At 40.1% G+C, this 17,693-nt stretch overlaps 2 protein-coding genes across 2 annotated transcripts in view; one reads left to right on the top strand and one right to left on the bottom strand.

Annotated features, from left to right (window-relative positions):
• Positions 1–31: 31 nt before the first annotated feature.
• TTC14 (tetratricopeptide repeat domain 14) lies at positions 32–8,899 on the top strand (the record flags this gene model as incomplete). Its single annotated transcript, XM_009083046.1, has 11 exons — positions 32–155; positions 528–727; positions 1,088–1,172; positions 1,257–1,386; positions 1,950–2,102; positions 2,790–2,861; positions 4,052–4,171; positions 4,251–4,373; positions 5,069–5,186; positions 7,096–7,205; positions 7,670–8,899. Coding segments are annotated over 11 exons (2,214 nt in total), but the record flags the coding sequence as incomplete, so codon positions are not given.
• A 657-nt stretch (positions 8,900–9,556) lies between these two features.
• Positions 9,557–17,693, bottom strand: part of CCDC39 (coiled-coil domain containing 39) — a 20,630-nt gene continuing 12,493 nt past the window's right edge. The window contains exons 12-19 of the mRNA XM_009083034.1: positions 16,875–17,083; positions 14,944–15,067; positions 13,574–13,733; positions 12,324–12,430; positions 10,961–11,101; positions 10,644–10,817; positions 10,317–10,405; positions 9,557–9,710 (exon numbers count right to left, since the gene is read on the bottom strand). Coding sequence (XP_009081282.1) covers positions 9,557–9,710; positions 10,317–10,405; positions 10,644–10,817; positions 10,961–11,101; positions 12,324–12,430; positions 13,574–13,733; positions 14,944–15,067; positions 16,875–17,083 — 1,158 coding nt within the window. The remainder of the gene's footprint in view (positions 9,711–10,316; positions 10,406–10,643; positions 10,818–10,960; positions 11,102–12,323; positions 12,431–13,573; positions 13,734–14,943; positions 15,068–16,874; positions 17,084–17,693) is intronic.

Raw genomic sequence — 17,693 nt, 5'->3', positions numbered from 1 at the left:
CGGGGCTGCGCTCACCGCCTTCTCCTTCCCCAGGAAAGAGAGGGCGAGCGTCGACACCGAGATAAAGCGCTTCATCGCCAAGAAGGCGGATCTGCTCTTCGCGCACTCGTGGAAACCCAACGGGCCGATCGAGGACACGATCGAAGAGAATGAGGGTGGGTGGGTGAGAGCGCCGCGTGTAAGTGTGAGGGCGCTCGGACTAGTGATACCTCTAAAATCAGGCTTAAAATTGTTGTTACTGCTTTCTATAGCTTGTGCACAAACCTGTTGTTAGCACTGACAGGTCAGATTTTAACGTGTTCTGTTAGCACAAATACATCACATCTTAGTGTGTTCTCCAGTTAGGACAAATGTATCACATCTTTGTGTGTTCTCCTGTTATCACAAATACACCACATCTTAGTGTGTTCTTCAGTTAGCACAAATACATCAGATTGTAACATGTTCTTTCAGCACAAACGCATCAGTTGTTAACATGTTTTGCTGTGGCTCGGGGTTCTGTGACCATGCCTGGTACTGTGTTGCAGAGTGTTACGCTGTCATGCCGCCCCTGGGGCGGTTCATGGATGTGCCCAGGGAGGAGAGGAGGGAGCTGTTCTTCCGCGACATCGAGCGTGGGGACATCGTGATTGGCAGGATTTCTTCCATCCGTGAATTTGGCTTTTTCATGGTGCTGATCTGCCTGGGAAGTGGTGTCATACGGGAGATTGCAGATTTGGAAATCACTGTAAGATACAGCTTGGGTCAATACTTCATTTCTGACAGGTGTAATGTATTAGTTGCCTCTTGCACCTCTTAACGTGGTGTGTGTGAAGGTGAAACTGACCTTTGGGTGGTGTCTGACTTTTTAGGCAGCTTATGATGCTTTGCTAAGCCAGTAAACATGTTGTGACCCACACTGGATTATTTTTGGCTTGAAATGTTTGTTATTTATGGATGCATGAATTTGTATTTTAACCAAGCCATACTTTATGTACTATGATTCTGGTGTGCTTTAAGCTTAAAATAATCTTTCTCTGGCTTAATCTTGGGAATTAAAAAACCCATTTGGCTTCATTTGTGATATTCCTGCTTTCTTCTGTTGCAGGCTCTGTGTCCTGTGAGGGATGTGCCTCCTCAGAGCAACCATGGAGATCCTCTGTCGTATTATCAAACTGGAGACCTCATCCGAGGTGTATAGCTGCAGAAGCTGTCAGGGATTGGTTTGTCTTGGCTTTGAGACATTTCTGAAATTTTATCTTCTGTTATTTCTGTAGCTGCAGTCAAGGATGTTGATCGTTACCATGAGAAGCTCACGGTGTCGCTTTACAGCTCAGCTCTTCCACCCAATCTCTCCAGTACAAAACTGGGTGTAATCACCTCTGATGACTTCCCACTGCATTATAAGTAAGGATGAGCTCTTTGTCTGCACTTGCTAGGTGTAGTCAGTGTGTCTGAAGAGCATCTCTGACAGTCTGTCTGTCCCTTAAACTTGTCAGTGGTGTTTCTGATTTAATTGGGTGATTACACAGTCCTTTGCTCATCTCTTTAATATACTTGTGTCTGGATGTGTAGGTGTGGTTGGTTTTTTAGCTTCATTCCCAAAATATAAGAAAGCAAAAAGCAGAGTCAGGTATCTGCTGCTGTGGGACAGTGTTAACAAACAAACAGAAAAGAAGCAAAAACCTTGGCAGACTGGAATAAAATTACCTGTAGAGTACAAAAGGACATGGCTATCTCTGCCAATTTTTGTACTGTTTTTGTATGCCATGGAGATACATAGGTGGCTGTCAAAGGTCAAGGATATAAGAGTAGGTAAATAGTAGGAAAATACATGTGTGTGGAAGGGAACAGCTTGTGAGCAGTAATATATATGTATCAATATAGGCATTTGATTCTAAACATAAGCGTGATAAAATTGAGCATAGAGCCTGTGAGGTTTCATTTGTGTACATTGGTGCTTTTTTAAGGCGAAGCCTGGAAGTTGCTAATACAGGAGAAACATTTGAAGAGGTTTTGCATCGTTCCCCAGGATTTGCTAATCCATCATTAGTTGAATATTTAGCAGAAAAACTAGGACTAAGTGAGTCAAATCCACCGTCTTTGCTGAGAAGTCTTCAAATGTAAGTGATTTTTACATTGTTCCTATCCTATAGCTCCGTGAAGATTATTCTAATCCATTGAAATAGACTTGTGAGTGGAAGTCCTAGACCACTTATACTTAAACCTTTTTCATTCTGACTTGCATGACTGCAGCTTACATGTCCTTAAATATTTAAAAGCAAACTCCTCTAGAGTAAGAAATCTGCATTTGAAATGCTACTGCTCTGAATAAACAAGGCACCTTATCACACACAGTGTTAGATACCAAGTACTTTAGGAATTTATTGCTTAACTCTTGTCAGCATCTTTGGCTTGAGATGCAGGATGTTTAAGTTTTAATGTTTTCTGTCAGATGTTTATTCACAATGTTTATTTTAGTAAAGGATCTGACCTCTTTAGTAAGATAGGGTAAAATATATACAATGATTGATGTTGTGAGCTCTACAGGCTCAAAGCAAGTGGGAACTTGGGCTGTTTTTGTTAAATGTACTGCAGTTAATGTTAAAGGTACTGCAGTTGTACTAGTTCAGTTCAGCACCTTTGGAATGGTTTGGGAAAAACAAGTTTCAGAAACATGAAAGGACATTCCTGACTGAGGGAGAGCAGTAAGACATGTGCAAATAATATTTCAACTGCATCACGTATTGTAAGCTTATCTTTGTAGACCCAGAAGAGCAACTTGATGTTTTGTTTGTTTGTTCTTAAAGTAAAAATTTCAATGAAGAAGATTATGCCCCAGCGTTGAGGAAAAAGCAGTCTGCATCTTGGGCCTTGAAATGGTATGTGATACTTCTTATCAGAGCTTTGTGTTGAGATAGAATAGGTTCTAGATTATATTTCTTCCAAGAAAATACACTTTGAACCAGTTTTTCTACTGCATGTGTAGTGATGTAACCTACCTAACTGCCAAGTGGGTATGTGATAGATAAAATCTCGAGATCTGGTTCCAAAATGTGTGTCAGGTTCAAGGGAGAACTTCTTAGAATATTGATAATATCCTGACCCATTGATAAGAGCAAGATTTGTGAGTACATTTAGTACCAAATTACGTACCAGGTAGATAATTTTCCATTTTATATTTGGGTGTTGAATGACCTGATGCTGCTTGTCATGCCATGTAAGGCTCAGAGCATAGAGGTAACAACTGCACTTGCTGTCTTTGAGAAGTTAAATGTATTTCTCTGGCTGCATTTGGAATAGCTCTGGGCAGGTGCTACTGCTTTTAGACTGCAGGGTATTTGGGCATGGTACAGGATGGAGGAAGCAGAAGTAAGAGAGACATGTCTCCTAAAAATGTAAACTTTTTGTGGAAAAACTTGTTTTGAATCTATCCGCTAAAAAAAGAATTCTGAGTGAAACCTCAGAATTTCTGGTTTCTATGCATAAAGCAGTGTTTTTCTTAAAATGGTGTTTTGCGACTTTGATTAACCTCAGAAAAAGTGTTGCTTATAACTTTATTTTCTTTAGAAAGGTCTGTAATGAAAAGTTCTGAAAATCAGCTTATATCAGTTCTCTTCCAATAAGTTCATCTCTTAGGAAATGTGGAAGAAGGCTGAGGCCATCTGAAATGTAAAACCCCAGATTATTCAGGTTTGAGGTGAACTGGTTCTGGTGTGTGCTGTCTGCCCATGGCACCTCGTGCTGTTGGTCCAAAGGGAATTTCAGCTTTGGGTGGATGTAGTTAAGCTTGTGCACAGAAGTGCTTAAATAGTCATCCCATGAGTGGAAACAGTGCAATGCAGTGGCACTATCTGCAGAATTGCTCCCCAATGCATTAAGATTTTGGATTGAAGACAGTACATTGTTGTGGAATTACATCAATATTGCATTAATTTGAAATGCCAGTGTGAAGTACCTGATAATGGGGTCAGGTTTTATTACCTGTCTCTTGTTTAGAACCATATTTTGTCAGTAACAAAATCTGCACAGACTAACTGTACATACTATTTGTTACATATTTTTTCTGCAGTGTGAAGGCTGGGGTGGATTATTTTAAGGTCGGGCGCCATGTGGAAGCCATGAATGAGTACAACAAGGCTTTGGAAATTGATCCACAAAATGTTGAAGCTTTGGTAGCACGTGGAGCTCTGTAAGTCTCCTTGTTTCATTGTTTTTTCTACTTTGTGAAAGAGAAACATCACTGCAATCCCTGCGACTTTCTGTTCTAGGTATGCAACAAAAGGAAGTCTGAACAAAGCCATAGGGGATTTTGAAATTGCTTTAGAAAACTGTCCTACCCATAGAAATGCAAGAAAATACCTGTGTCAGACTCTTGTGGAAAGAGGCGAGCAGTAAGTGCTGGGGCTGTGCTTTTGGTTGGTTGCTAACAGTTTTTCTCATAGTAGTGTTTTAATACCATTCCATTTAGGACACAGAATGGCATTTTCCCTTCCTGGGTATATGTTTTCAGGAAAAAGCCTTTGGAAATATCCCTGCTCATGTAGTTGGTTTACGCTTTGTCCTCCATCCCAGTTAAAATCCTGGCAAAATATTTGAGGTTTAATCCTTGTTATCCTTTTTAATCCCTGATGTCCTTTCACTGGTTGGATACCAGGCTTGCATAAAGTCCTGTGAAATGTTTGAATGTGTTCCAAAAGGTTGTGTTTGGGTTTTTATAAGAAAGTTTTTGTAACAGAATGATGTTCTGTTACTCTGCTGAAATATTGGTGAACTGCTCCTAACACAAAATGTTAATTTTGACTCTTCAGGGAATAGGTTTCTTTTAAGCCTTGTGTTAAGAAGATAGAGACAGTGTTTTTTGAAACTGGAACTGACATTCCAAAGCATAGTGTTACTTTTGATGATCAGAAGATGATAACATCAGAAATATCATTCTATGTTGTTGCTGAGGTGGGCTGAGGTGATAGAGGGGATTGGAGGGATGCAGTGGAAGTGTCAGAGCAAATAAGAAAGTCCTAAAAATAAGAAAAAGCTGTCAAAATAAATACATGTCTTAACTGTATATAAATTATCACTTTAATTTTAGGTTGGAAGAGGAAGACAAACTGCTAAATGCTGAGAGTTATTATAAAAAAGCCTTAAGTTTGGATGATACTTTTCAGGAAGCAGAAGAGGCCTTAACCAAACTCCGTAAGCACATGCAGGTGATTCTTTACTTTCTATCTGGTGCTCTCATTGACCACAGGTGAACATCAAAATTCATTTTAAGTCTTCTGGACAGTGAGGGTTTAGATTGATGGTTTGTCTTATTCTCTGCTTCCCTACTCCACAGTAAATCTTTTCTAGTGAGCATTATGGCTGTACCTACCAGAAGAAAGGTACCTCTTATGTCTCCATTGTTTTGAAAAGGATAGTTAAGAAATGCCAGGCAGTGGAGAGAGGGAAAGACAAAAGCAGGGATAAGAATATCCCATCACACAAGCATGATTAATGTTAACTTAAAACATTCCATGAACACAAACATGCAAAGTGTGAAACACTTCATGCAAACCAAATAGGCATTGACACTGTAGTACTAGCCAGATCCTTGGCATGTGGGGAAAGATAGATTAATACCAGGCAAAGCTAAGGCACAGGGAGATCATACGAGAGTGGAAATCAAGAGGTAATTGAAAGGCAAACAGCAGGAGGTGGAGGGTGGGTGGGCAGACAGTTTGAATACCTCAGCTTTCTCCTCTGCTGTCTGGTGGTTTTTTCTCTCTTCTCTTGCACGCAGCATGTTTCCCAGGTGAGCCTGGTGGGTCTCTGTGCTAATCTGAGTTGTCATCTTTTGCCTTTTATTTACCTCCTTTGCTTGTGTTGTTTTCCAGCGTGGGTCAAAGAGTAAAATAGAGCACTGAGGAACATTCTCGTTTTGTTCTGTGCTTCTGCATGCGAGGACATACATAGTCTGGGGTAGATGGCCTTAGTCAGCAGTTCTTCAGTTGGTGGAGCCATAATGCTGACAGGTTGTGTGGAAAGAAGGGGGAAGAGGAGATAGGACAATCTTCTAATAAAACTGCACTACATCATGGATAACTGGGTGTCTGGGCAGTGTCAGTTAATGATGAAGAATATTCTCAGCAAATAGGAGATATATTTTTTCTCCTTTAACATTTTCCTATGGTTGTTGTTGTAGCAGATAAAGATAGCTGTTGTTTGTTGGTGTGCATGGCCTTGGCTGCAATGAAGAGTTTCCTTTATTATAGCTGTTAAGACAGTTGCTGAGTTTTCAAACCATAATCAGACTTCCTGCTCACTCCAGGCCTTGATAGAGCTACTCTGTAGAGCTGTAGGTGGCAGAAGTCTGATGATCTCTTACAGACTTAAGTAGTTTGAGGATTCATCTGGTGAGATTCATCTGCATTTACCTGTGTTTTAATGCATAAGTCTGATACTGTCCTGTGCTAGAATGGCTGAAATGACACTCAAGTGTGTTTTCCTGTAATACTGATTATGTGTTTTTCTCCAATGCATTTTCCTCTGAATGGGACCATTGTTGCTGTGGCTGACATCTGGTGCTGCTCATCACCACCAAACCCCTGGAACGTGATTTCTTACGTAAACTATGCGTCAAACTGGTCTGTGAAATTGTTACCCAATGGTTTGTATTCAAACATGGCCAACTTCGATTCGCCTTGCACTGGGTTCTGCCATGTTTCACTTGTAAACTACAATAATGATGATAATGATACTTTCCCTCAAACTTTTTTATGGTTTTGGTTGGGTTTTTTTCTTCTTTTCTACATGTTGCTAATATCGGGGATATTTTGCATATTCTCTGTATAACTTTGGGGCTCCCTGCCTCACCATGTGGTGGATCATGGGTACCACTGCAATGACTGGTCAAACATATTTTTTAATGGAATAAAAACTGCAATATGGTCCTTAAATATAAACCTGATTGTCACAATGGCCAATACCAAACTCCTGAACAATATTAATTTTTGATCTGGGAATCCTGCTAAAACATCCCTGGTGTAATTATACATCTGAATGGGGTTGAATGGGGGGAAAATACCCATGTTAACACTACTAATATAATTTTTTTTATGATGCTTGGGTTGAAAAAAGAAATCTTTGGAAATGAGGGAGAAACAAGCTGCCAAAGAAGAAAGACAGAAAGCAAAGAAAGTAGAAACAAGTGCAGAAAAATTGCGTAAGCTCTTAAAAGAAGAGAAAAGGTAACTGTTATATTCAGTGTATGGTGATGTGGCAATAAGTGCAGGCAAGACTGTGAACAACCCATACCAGACAGATTGTCCAACAGTAAGCTAGGGAGAACTTCTCCCTAGGTAAGATGCTTTTCCTCCAGAATGTTTGTGGGGGTAGTGTCCCTTAGTGCATATAACCTTTAGTGGAGGTATGTGTGGAAGAGGAGTTGTTTAAGGAATACTTTGGACCATGATGTGTTTGCAAAGTGTAATGCAAAAAAATGTGAAATTGGGAATGATGATTTTTATTACCAACTGTTCATTGGATGTAATCTTAATTTTTTGATCAAGAAACGACATTTGAAATTGTCTTGCCAGGTCAGGCTCAGTTTTCATTCACATAGTTTAGACTCTGGGGTATACAGATTTGCTTTTTACATATAAGTTTTGCCTAATACTGAAGATTTTCTCACAGGTTAATTACATTTTTTTAGGTTGAAGAAGAAAAGGAAAGTATCAACTTCCTCCTCCTCCTCCTCCTCCTCCTCTTCTTCTTCTTCCTCCTCCTCATCATCATCAAGTGATTCATCATCAGATGTATCAATTTCTTCTTCCTCCTCTTCCTCTGATCACAAGAAACATAGGAAAAAGCGTCGACATAGATCCGAGTCTGCTCGCAGCTCCAAAAGAAGCTCATCTAGAGCTTCTTCCCGTTACAAAGATCATAATAGGAATGAGGAGTGGTATTCGCCTCCGGCTGATACCTCTGCTTCCTTTCTTAACCAAAGTTTTGAAGTGGAGAAGCTGCTGGAAAGGCAGGACAGCTTAGCATGTCCAAAAACGGAGGTAAAAGAGAAAGACAGACACTGTTCTCTTTCGAGGACTTCAGGTGATGATGAAGACACTTTTGGAGGTAGGTCTGAAGATTCAAGAGATTCTTACAGTAGCTCCAGAAATCTGCCAAGTAGTAGCAAAACTGAAAAATATGGTAAACCGGATAGATTTTTCTCCAGTTGGAGAGGTTCCTCGGGTTCCTATCATAAGTCATATGATAAACCCAGGGTGCATTATTACAGGAGGTTTGAAAGGGACATGGAGGGGAGAAGAGAACAGTTTAGAAAACATGGCTCAGGTCAAGACAGGTATTACATGTCTCCATCAGGGTCTGACCACTCTGGCAAATCAGGGGGGAAGTACAGGTCATATTCTAGCACCTGCTCACGTGAAGGTGACAAAGGTTATGATAGTGACAGGTATGTGTCAGGGCAGCATAAAAATGAAAGTGAGTCTAAGACTAGGAAAAGAAGTTATGAGGAAACTGATAAAACAAAGGAACCAGAGGAGGAAATGTCTTTAAATGGTACAGAACAAACAGAAAGTGGCATTAAAAGAAACCTGCCCCAGAACTTAGTTAACATATTCAATCAAATAGCTGAGTTTGAGAGGGAAAAAGGAAGTAAGCAGAAGAAATAAAGTATTTGAGAAGACACTATTTGGCTGAGTGTAGTTAAATGAATGTTTAACTGAGTATCTTGTGAGGAAATGCGCATAAAGAGGGACAGAAGGGCAGAATTTGTTCTGTATTTCAGAATGTCAAAGAATTCTAAAACATCATATGGTGCAAAGAGATGAAAAGATACCTTATATAAAATATTATTATTTAAAATACAAGTTTCCTGTGCTCTTAATTTGAGGTGTTCCTGTACAATATTCTGTCTGATGGGTTGAAATCCTTGGGTAGCCCTGGACATAGTTAGCTGTGACTTGCATCAAACATGCACTTTAAGAACAGATGGGTTTGGTTCCAGGGTACTACGGACTGTGGATATTTTTCTATCAAACTTAAGTTCCAGCTATAGAAAAGGGATAACTGGACGAAATCATGTGCCATCAATGTATATAGCTGGTTTGATCATTAAATTTTCTTAATTTTTCTTAATTTTGTGTCTGGATTTTTGTTAATGTTGCTGGGGTGTTTTATAGTGGTGCACTGGTTCTCTGTGCTGCCTGACTGAATGGAACCTTGCCCTGTCTGTGAAGGCAAGTCTATTGCCTTCTTTAAATGCACTGTATGTTCTCTGAAAGTAATGTGAAAAACTCCCAACTGAAGTACAGAGTTTTACAACAGTGTTTATTGTCTAGGTAAGTTTGAGTACAAACCTTTGTTTTTGAGCTTTCTTGATAGGTATTTGTTCTACAAGGAGCTGATGTGTTGCTACAGAGAAAGTTGAACTCTGTTTACAGTGAGATCTGCAAAGGTGGGTAGCACAACCACACAGAAACAATTATACTTCAGCTGCAAGTTTTCCAGGTAACTCCATGGATATAGGTCAGTTGCAAAAATTCAGAAGTCTCAGCTGGTGTGGCCTTCAAAAGATGGCTTAACACACTTCTTTGCTTCTAAAAATACCCGAGGTGCTGGCTCTGCTGGATGGCTCTGAGCCACCAGCTGCTGCTTCTGTAGGAGTGGAGATTGACAAGGTCAGGTCTACGACTCTGATTGATGAAGCCTGAGTAGAGCCTGAACTTGTTCTTCTGGAGATTCTGAAAGGCAAAAGTTTATTCATCAGGATACAGAAATCTGTATCTAAACCAGCTGCCAGTGGTGGCTCAGAACAAAGCCACCCAGCAGTTGTGCTCCTTCTGGGTAAGATCCCCTTAAAAGATCTCTGTAGCCATTACCACCCATGGCTTCAGTAACCTCTGGGAATGTTGGATCACAACTGGTCAGCATGGTACAGGCAATATTTGAGCATACCTTGAACAGGGGAAGGTATCAAGAAAAGCATATATATCTTCTCTCTTTAATTAGGGGAGTTCACACTACCAACTGTAAAATGTGGCTCAAAATTGTGCTTTTTTTGTGAAAAACACTTTTTAATTAGAGCACAATTAACACAAGTAAATTCAATTATTCTGTCACTGTTTTATTTTTAAAACGTGATGAAGGCTGAAGTGAACTCAATCATTTAACTTAATAACACTGTTAAACATAAAAGGACGTATAAAGAGAAAGTTTTTATAGAGTCTTCAGGAAGTAGAGACAATTAAGCCCTTCAGGAGTGAGAAATTCTGTCAGGGACTAATTTTGATGGTTTATACTTTGAAGCCCCAAACCAACCCAGCAATGCTAATACTTACCTGGGAGGAGGTAGTGAGCTCTGTGTGCATGGTGATCGACAGTTTTGACTACCACCAGCAGAACTGATTGTAGGAAGCTCTAAATTGGACTAGAAAATGTGGAAAGAAAAAACAAGTTACCTAATGGTTGTATAATGGGTCTGGGATATCAGGAGGGTTTATAGTGCTTTGTATTTGAAGAGATGTTGAAAGCAGATGAACACTTTTTCCTGTTTTACTGTAAGTATATTGTTGAATTTAGGAGTTGCCCTTGAAAGACACTAGACTATCTCTAGTAGGCTGGAGCTGTCAATCAGGATTGTGGTGGCAGTTAACTGGAAAGCTCACCTGGGCAAAGTACAGCTGAAAGGGTTCAGTTAAATCAGGATGTGCTTCCAGAACATCAGCTAACACTTGGTCAACAGTTCTGCTGAAGCTTTTCAATTCACGAAGATCAAGGTCTCTTTTTTCCTGTGTTTCAGTTTTGTTCAGAGACTGAATTTCTCTGGATAGTCTGGAACACTTAACACAAATATATTTAAAGCACTGCTCTTACGAAAATGCAACACTTTATCAGAAACCTGCTAAGTTAAAACCACAGAGTTTAACCCACACTAGTGTCTATTGCTATAAAGTTAGAAGTTGTTATCAATAAATACACAAACCTGTTTCATAGCCCTTTCTAGTTTTGGCTTCTGTTCTTCAATGTCTCTGTTCAGCTGCAGAATAACAGCTTGTTTTTCCTTCTTCTGCACTTGGACGAATGCTTCCTTCTTCAGTACCACATCAAAATTTTGTTGCATGCTCTGCAAATTCATTTGAACAATAGTGTTATTTTATAAAGCAGTTTTGGTATCCTTTCACTTTTTGTATTAGTCTGTCTGTTATTGCTACTACTTGTGTCTAAATGCAGCTCCAGCAATTAGTGCTAATGATAAGATGACTCAAAACTTTCTTCCAGTCAGACCTGGCTAAAGCACTACCAGGTAATGTACTTGTCTTTTAAAGGTACATTTAATGAAGTTACAGTTATGTATTTTCAGATGTGCCTCTGAGCAGTGTCTACAAACAGTTTACTTGGCACAATACCAACCAGTGCAAGCTACCCTAAAAAAAACCCCTACATTGTTTCTGTGGGAACAGATGGATAACTTTGACGGGAATGAGTAGCACCAGCTCTGTAAGGGCAGCTCTGTTTTTCTAAAAAATAAAGACATAAAAATGTAGGAAAGGGTGTGCTGTAACACCACAGGATTTACTCCCTGATGAGCTGTGTCACTTTTCTTTACCTTAAGAAATAACATCTCTGAAGTAAGGGATCTATCCTGTGGTGGTAGGATAAACAATAGGAATGTTTGTTGACTGTAGCCAGTGACTGAGGGCTTAGACAAATCATGTGGGATATGACAGTGTGCCTTTGATTTCTTTTGCCTAACAAAATTATACCTGAAGTGTCACACATCAGGATTAAGTGCTGCTCTTTCTGAAGGTCCAAGTGGCTTTTTTGATAGCACAGATGTGTCCTTGCTGTGCAGCCTGAACACAGGCTCTCCTTTAGCTGTGTTTGGGTGCTCAGACTGCTAAGTTACAAGTCAGCTAAATCCATCCTATTTAAACTGGAGCACCCTGAATGCTTATAAAACTGAATCTGTTCCAGACAAAATCCTGGGCTGTAGATACCAGAGGACACAAGGTACGTGGAGTTTAATCTCTTCAGTGCTGGACAGGATGATACAGTAGTGGTGTATACTGCACACAAATAGAGCTGCTTCAGTGGATGTCAGAACAGAGCAGCTGTCAGTGTGCATCTGGAAACTGCTAAAGACTTGGGGTTTTGTCGTGATTCAAGAAAATTCAAATAAGTACTCAGTTTTTTTAAAGGAGAGGTAGAACCTTCTAAAAATCACGTCTGTATAATGGAGCAGACAGAAATGTGTACCACAATTTCCTACTCTTCCTCTAGGATGGCTTGCATGGATTTAGCTACATGCTGCACTCTTGTTTGCATGACTGGAACTTGTACTTTACCTGGAGATTTTCCTGAAGGTCCTTGATCTCTCTTTGTTTGTTTCTGTATTTTTTCTCAACATCCTTTTTCTCCTTCTCTAGTTGAAATATTTCTTCATCTTCCTCACCTGTCATCCCAAACAATGAGGCAGCATTATTGCTGGACAAGCAATGTATGCAACTGAATTTTTACTTGAATATACATTGCACCTTAAACATCACAGAGTATTACCATATTGGTGTTGGCAGTATTTCAGAGACCTCATGGTTTGAGGGTTGTTTTTCTAAATACTCTCCTACTAATTCCAAATCACTGTGGAAAAGTAACTAGCTTTGTGAGGGAGGGTGGTTTAAGAGCTACTGGTTCCAGAGCCAGCAGAGGGCACAAAAGTTAAATAATGAAGTATTTTCTAGAATTGAGTTTCTGTAATTTCTCATAGTAATTGTTTTTAGACACTAAACAACCAAAGTTCCCCCGAAAGAGCAAGCTTATGTGGCATCAGAAACCACAGCCGAAGATATTTTTCAGAATTCTGAGGAATTTCCAGTATCCAAAAACTTGTAGTTAGGTAGTCCATGCCTAAATCTGCTGACACTACAGTAAAACAGTGCAGTGTAAGTTTTACTCTCCCTCATGTTCCTAAATGACAGCTCACTGCTTTTTCCCCAGTTCTGTGTGAAAATGGGAGATCATAAAGGTGTAACTATGGGATTAGTTTTCATCGCTACCATGTGTGTTCCTAAACTGCCTGTAGAGTTGGTGTGGGTACAGTTTTGTGCCTGAGCTGGCTCAGTATACCATATTGTGCCAGCAGTGGCACAACTTGTCCTGCTGCTGTGGTTTGAATTAGTAGCTGTGTGTGGCAGCATCACAGAGGGAGCAGTGCTTGCTGTGCCATGCAGTTATCTGCTACACCCATGTACTTCAGTGGGCAACTCCTTCATCTCAGTAATGATCCCCCCTGTAATCATCTTTATGCTTTGCCTCTTCTCCCTGTTCCTACTTATGACTATTTACAAAGTTTATATAGGCTTAGAGATTTTCACACAAATCTCAGAGAATGTAAATAGTAGTTAATTACAGTTGACTACACTTCTGTGCTTATTCTGCTGAACTATTCACAGCAGTTTGGGAATTACACTCCCTTTTGCTACTATCAGTTTAGTCTCTGTGATTCATTCTCTTGTGCCCTGGAATTTCCCCACCACATACTCAAGCTATATCATCATCCCTAACCCACAGAGCAAACAGCAATTTCTGTTTTACATACTTATCTCAGTGACTTCCTTGACAGAGCTGCGGTAATTGCTGTTGCACTCATTAAGTACACGTAAAGTGTTTTCCAGAGCTATGATTTCTTTTTCAGCTTGGCAGATCTTTGCATCCAAATCATCACCTTCCTGTTGAAGTAATTCTTTTTCCTGGGCAGCCTGAAAGCAAACCCAATATTTTAGGTAACTGTAAATATACTGAAAATATTAAGGCAATTATACAGAAAAAAAATACCACTCATATTTAGGGGTTAAAAATCCCTTGAACTGAGATTTGAGTTACTAGGGAACTGGAAGGAGTAGTTATTTATAGTATTGGAAGTTCCTTGAGGTATTTAATGATGGGTATCTGCATCTCCAGCTCAGCTGACTACGTCCTGACCAGCAATATCCACACCATCTGCAGAGCAGTCTCTTTGCCTTGCACTCCTGACAAGAACTGCAGCACATGCTTCACATCTGTTTCCTTCACCCACAAAATCCAAGTAAGAGTTGAGATTGTACATTATATCAAACCACTGAGAGACTGTAATAAGTCGTCCAGTTTGGGAATTACTTGTAACTCTTCATTTATCTGACTAGTGAGATTTAAGAAACATTCAGCAGGTGAAGTATTTTCTGCAGCCCCTTTGAAGATCTGTTATGTTGAGAAATGTCCATAGCTGTAGAGGGGATTTTATACATCCACAGTGACCACAGAGATTTAATGAAGGTCTTCTGCTGGGCTGGATCTCATAGTAGCACAAATACCATCACTAAGAAATTTAACACTTCAGAATAAGAAAAAGATGAACTTCAGAGCCAAGATCACAGCTAGAAGTTTTGCTTAAACAGGTAATCAGAGAATTTGTGGAGATCAAAAGTAACACATTCTTGTTCCAGAACCAGGATATTGCATTATGGATAAAGACTGATTTTGTCTTCTTCCCAGTTAAAAGCTGAAGTATGCGTAGGTGATTGATAAGTAGAAGGGGAAAACTGACATTCTTCAAGGTACAAACACCATATAAATACCCAAAAATAACTCAACAGGTAGAAGAATTTAAGATCATGTGAGTCTGTGATAAACTTATCAGTTCATAGTGTGTTACTGCTTGATCAGTAATTCTTGTGTCTTTGTAAATTAATGAGCGAATTAATTTACAAAGAAGTGTAAAGTGAAAGTTTTCAAAATGCTTAAAATTAAGGTTCTAAAGAGATTCATGTGAAGTTGCTGTATCATTTAAATAACCAGTGGTGTCAGATAATGTAAAACAATTAGACTCAAAGTAAGCAGGCGGCACAGAGGTTGTCTCAGGTATTTGAACAGAGCCCTGGGAAATCTGTAGCTTAAATACTTGAATCATAATGAATTATGTTAATAAAATACCTTAATTATATAGTAGGCATGAGTTTTCTCCTCCTCTCCTTCGGGTGGCATCATGGTTAATGTAAAAATTTCAAATCTGCGTCTCAGTTTGTCAATTTTACTCAGGCGATCATGGAATTCAGCACTGATTATTTGGGGAAAAAATAAATGGGTTGAGACAGTGTCTGTTAGTGCTTTGTGGGCAGTCTAAGTTGCTGGTGTTATTCCAGCAGGCTGTACCACGGGGCAGGCAGGGCAGCAGTTGTGCTGCTCCTGAGTGCTTTCTGTGTCCTCCCAGCCACAGACATCCGCTGTAGGGTTACCTACACTTCTTTTGCAGCTCTAAACTGAGTCAAATCTATTTTCATATTCCAGCTCATTACATCCTGGGAGGCTGTGCCACAGTCTCTCCCAAAATTTACAGGTTTGGCATTTCTGTCCTACAGCTGCCACAGCTGCTGCTGGTACCTTCACATTGCCACTGCTGGAGGAGCACAAGCAACAGCAGGGAACAACCCCAAATCAAATTACATGGAAGTACCAATTAGCTGGGTAATTACCAAAGGAAGAAAGCCACAGTCTGTGCTCTGGGTGAGCAGTTAAGCCTCAGTCACACTAAATCACTCTAATTTCCCATTGCGTGGGGTGTGGTTGGCAGGGGGTGAACAAGGCTTGACAGATTTCAGCAGTTCAGCTGCTGAAGTGTCGATTTTTGGCTGGATAGATTCACTGGGATTTCAGGGCTAAAACCCTCCCAGACTCTTTGCTCTGATTATTACCGGAGGGAAAAGTTATTTTGTGTGTTGTTGCTTTAAAAGAGGGTACATACATAATTCAGATTTAATTTGTTATATAGGACACATAATGGAGAGCTCATTAGTTAAAATGAAGAAAAAACCCAACCAAGCAAAAACCACCACAACCCAAACCAGACAGACTGTATGAACCAAAGAAATTAGAGTTTTATCAGCAGTTGGAAGTAAACTGTTTAAAAGCAATGGCCTGTATTAGGAACAGCGTGGTCAGCAGGACCAGGGAGGTGATTCTGCCCCTGGACTCGGTGCTGGTGAGGCCACACCTTGAGTATTGGGTGCAGTTCTGGGCCCTCAGTTCAGGAAGGATATTGAGGTGCTGGAGTGGGTCCAGAGAAGAGCAACGAGGTTGGTGAAGGGACTCGAGCACAAGTGCTGTGAGGAGAGGCTGAGGGAGCTGGGGGTGTTCAGCCTGGAGAAGAGGAGGCTCAGGGGAGACCTTATCACCCTCTACAACTCCCTGACAGGAGGTTGGAGTCAGGTGGGGGTTGGTCTCTTCTCCCAGGCAACCAGCAGCAGGACAAGAGGGCAAAGACTCAAGCTCTGCCTGGGGAGGGTTAGGTTGGATATTAGGAAGAGAGTTTTTACAGAGAGAGTGCTCAGGCATTGGGATGTGCTGCCCCAGGGAGGTGGTGGATTCATCATCCCTGAAGGTTTTCAAGGTGAGATTGGATGTGGCACTTAGTGCCATGGTCTAGTAACCACAGTAGTGTTGGACTCGATGATCTTTGAGATCTCTTCCAACCCAGCTGATTCTATGATTCTATGATTCTCTGTTTTGTACACTTTGTCATACCTCCAGACATATGATTTCACATTCCCAAATTATTTGGAAAATTGCAGAGTGACACATATGTGGCATTTGCTGTGCCTGAGGTTCCCTCTCAGTTCTGCACAGGATCCTCACCAACAGCATAGCCAGTGATTTGTACCCTGAGGGGTTAGAACTGCAGCCTGGGTGTCAGAGAAGGGATCTCGTCCTGGCCTCAGCTGTCTTGGTAGGTAACTTTGAGCAAGATTTATTTCATCTTTAGTTTCTCTAATGGTGAAATTGGGTGAAATGCTTCTCTTTTGCAGCAAGTCCCTACATTAAACCTCCTCAATAAAAGTTACCAGTTTAATTTATATAAGAACAGTTACCTTATGTGTTGCCGTTCTTGATCCACGAATCTTATCTGGGAATCCAGCATTGCCTTATGGACCTTAATTTCCTCATTTCTTTCTGCTATGGCTTTCTTTAAGGCCAAGTTTTCTTTTTCCAGTGTTAGAACTTTCTCTGCCTTATTACACAGAGTATCTTGAAGGCGCTTCAGTTCTAGTTTTAAGAGATTATCTTCTACCATCAGATCCTAATAAATGCCAAAAAAGGTATCAAAATAAGAAAGCATTGTTTTAATTAAGATTATTTGTAATTTAGTAAGTTAATATTTATCCATTATTTTACCTTTACTTATCCATTATTTTACCTTTACTATATATAAAACTGCAAGACTCATTTTTCTCTGCATTTTAAAACATTATTTTCTCATTTGGCAACAGTTTACATGGTGAGTGTGACAGGGGTAGATTGTTTCCTGAATGGCTTTATACAAATTATCAGACTTCCTAATTCAGACTGAGTTTTGGGCTGTTCGACTTGTCCATCTACAACTTTTTCAGTTTAGGTGTCTCAAATAAATTAAGAGACCTTACAAGGATCTTTCTGAAGCAGTTAGTATCCTACTTGTACCATTACAACTGTCTTGGAATATGTTCTCGATTCTGTAGGTCTGCAAGTCACATTGTGACATGACCAAATTCTGTATGTACCAAAGCTTATGAAAAGCAGCAAGGAGTGAACTTCATTAGCATGCAAACACTTTGAATCATTTTTAAAAAATCTCTTATGGATCCCAAACTCTGTACCAGTTTTTATCAGAGTTCTTTTAGGCCCTCAGCTTCTTTCTTTTGTTCCCCTGA

The sequence above is a fragment of the Acanthisitta chloris genome, unplaced genomic scaffold, assembly GCF_000695815.1.
Source record: "Acanthisitta chloris isolate BGI_N310 unplaced genomic scaffold, ASM69581v1 scaffold38030, whole genome shotgun sequence".
In the NCBI taxonomy this organism is placed as follows: domain Eukaryota; kingdom Metazoa; phylum Chordata; class Aves; order Passeriformes; family Acanthisittidae; genus Acanthisitta; species Acanthisitta chloris.
This window is presented reverse-complemented; position numbering and strand designations above follow the sequence as displayed.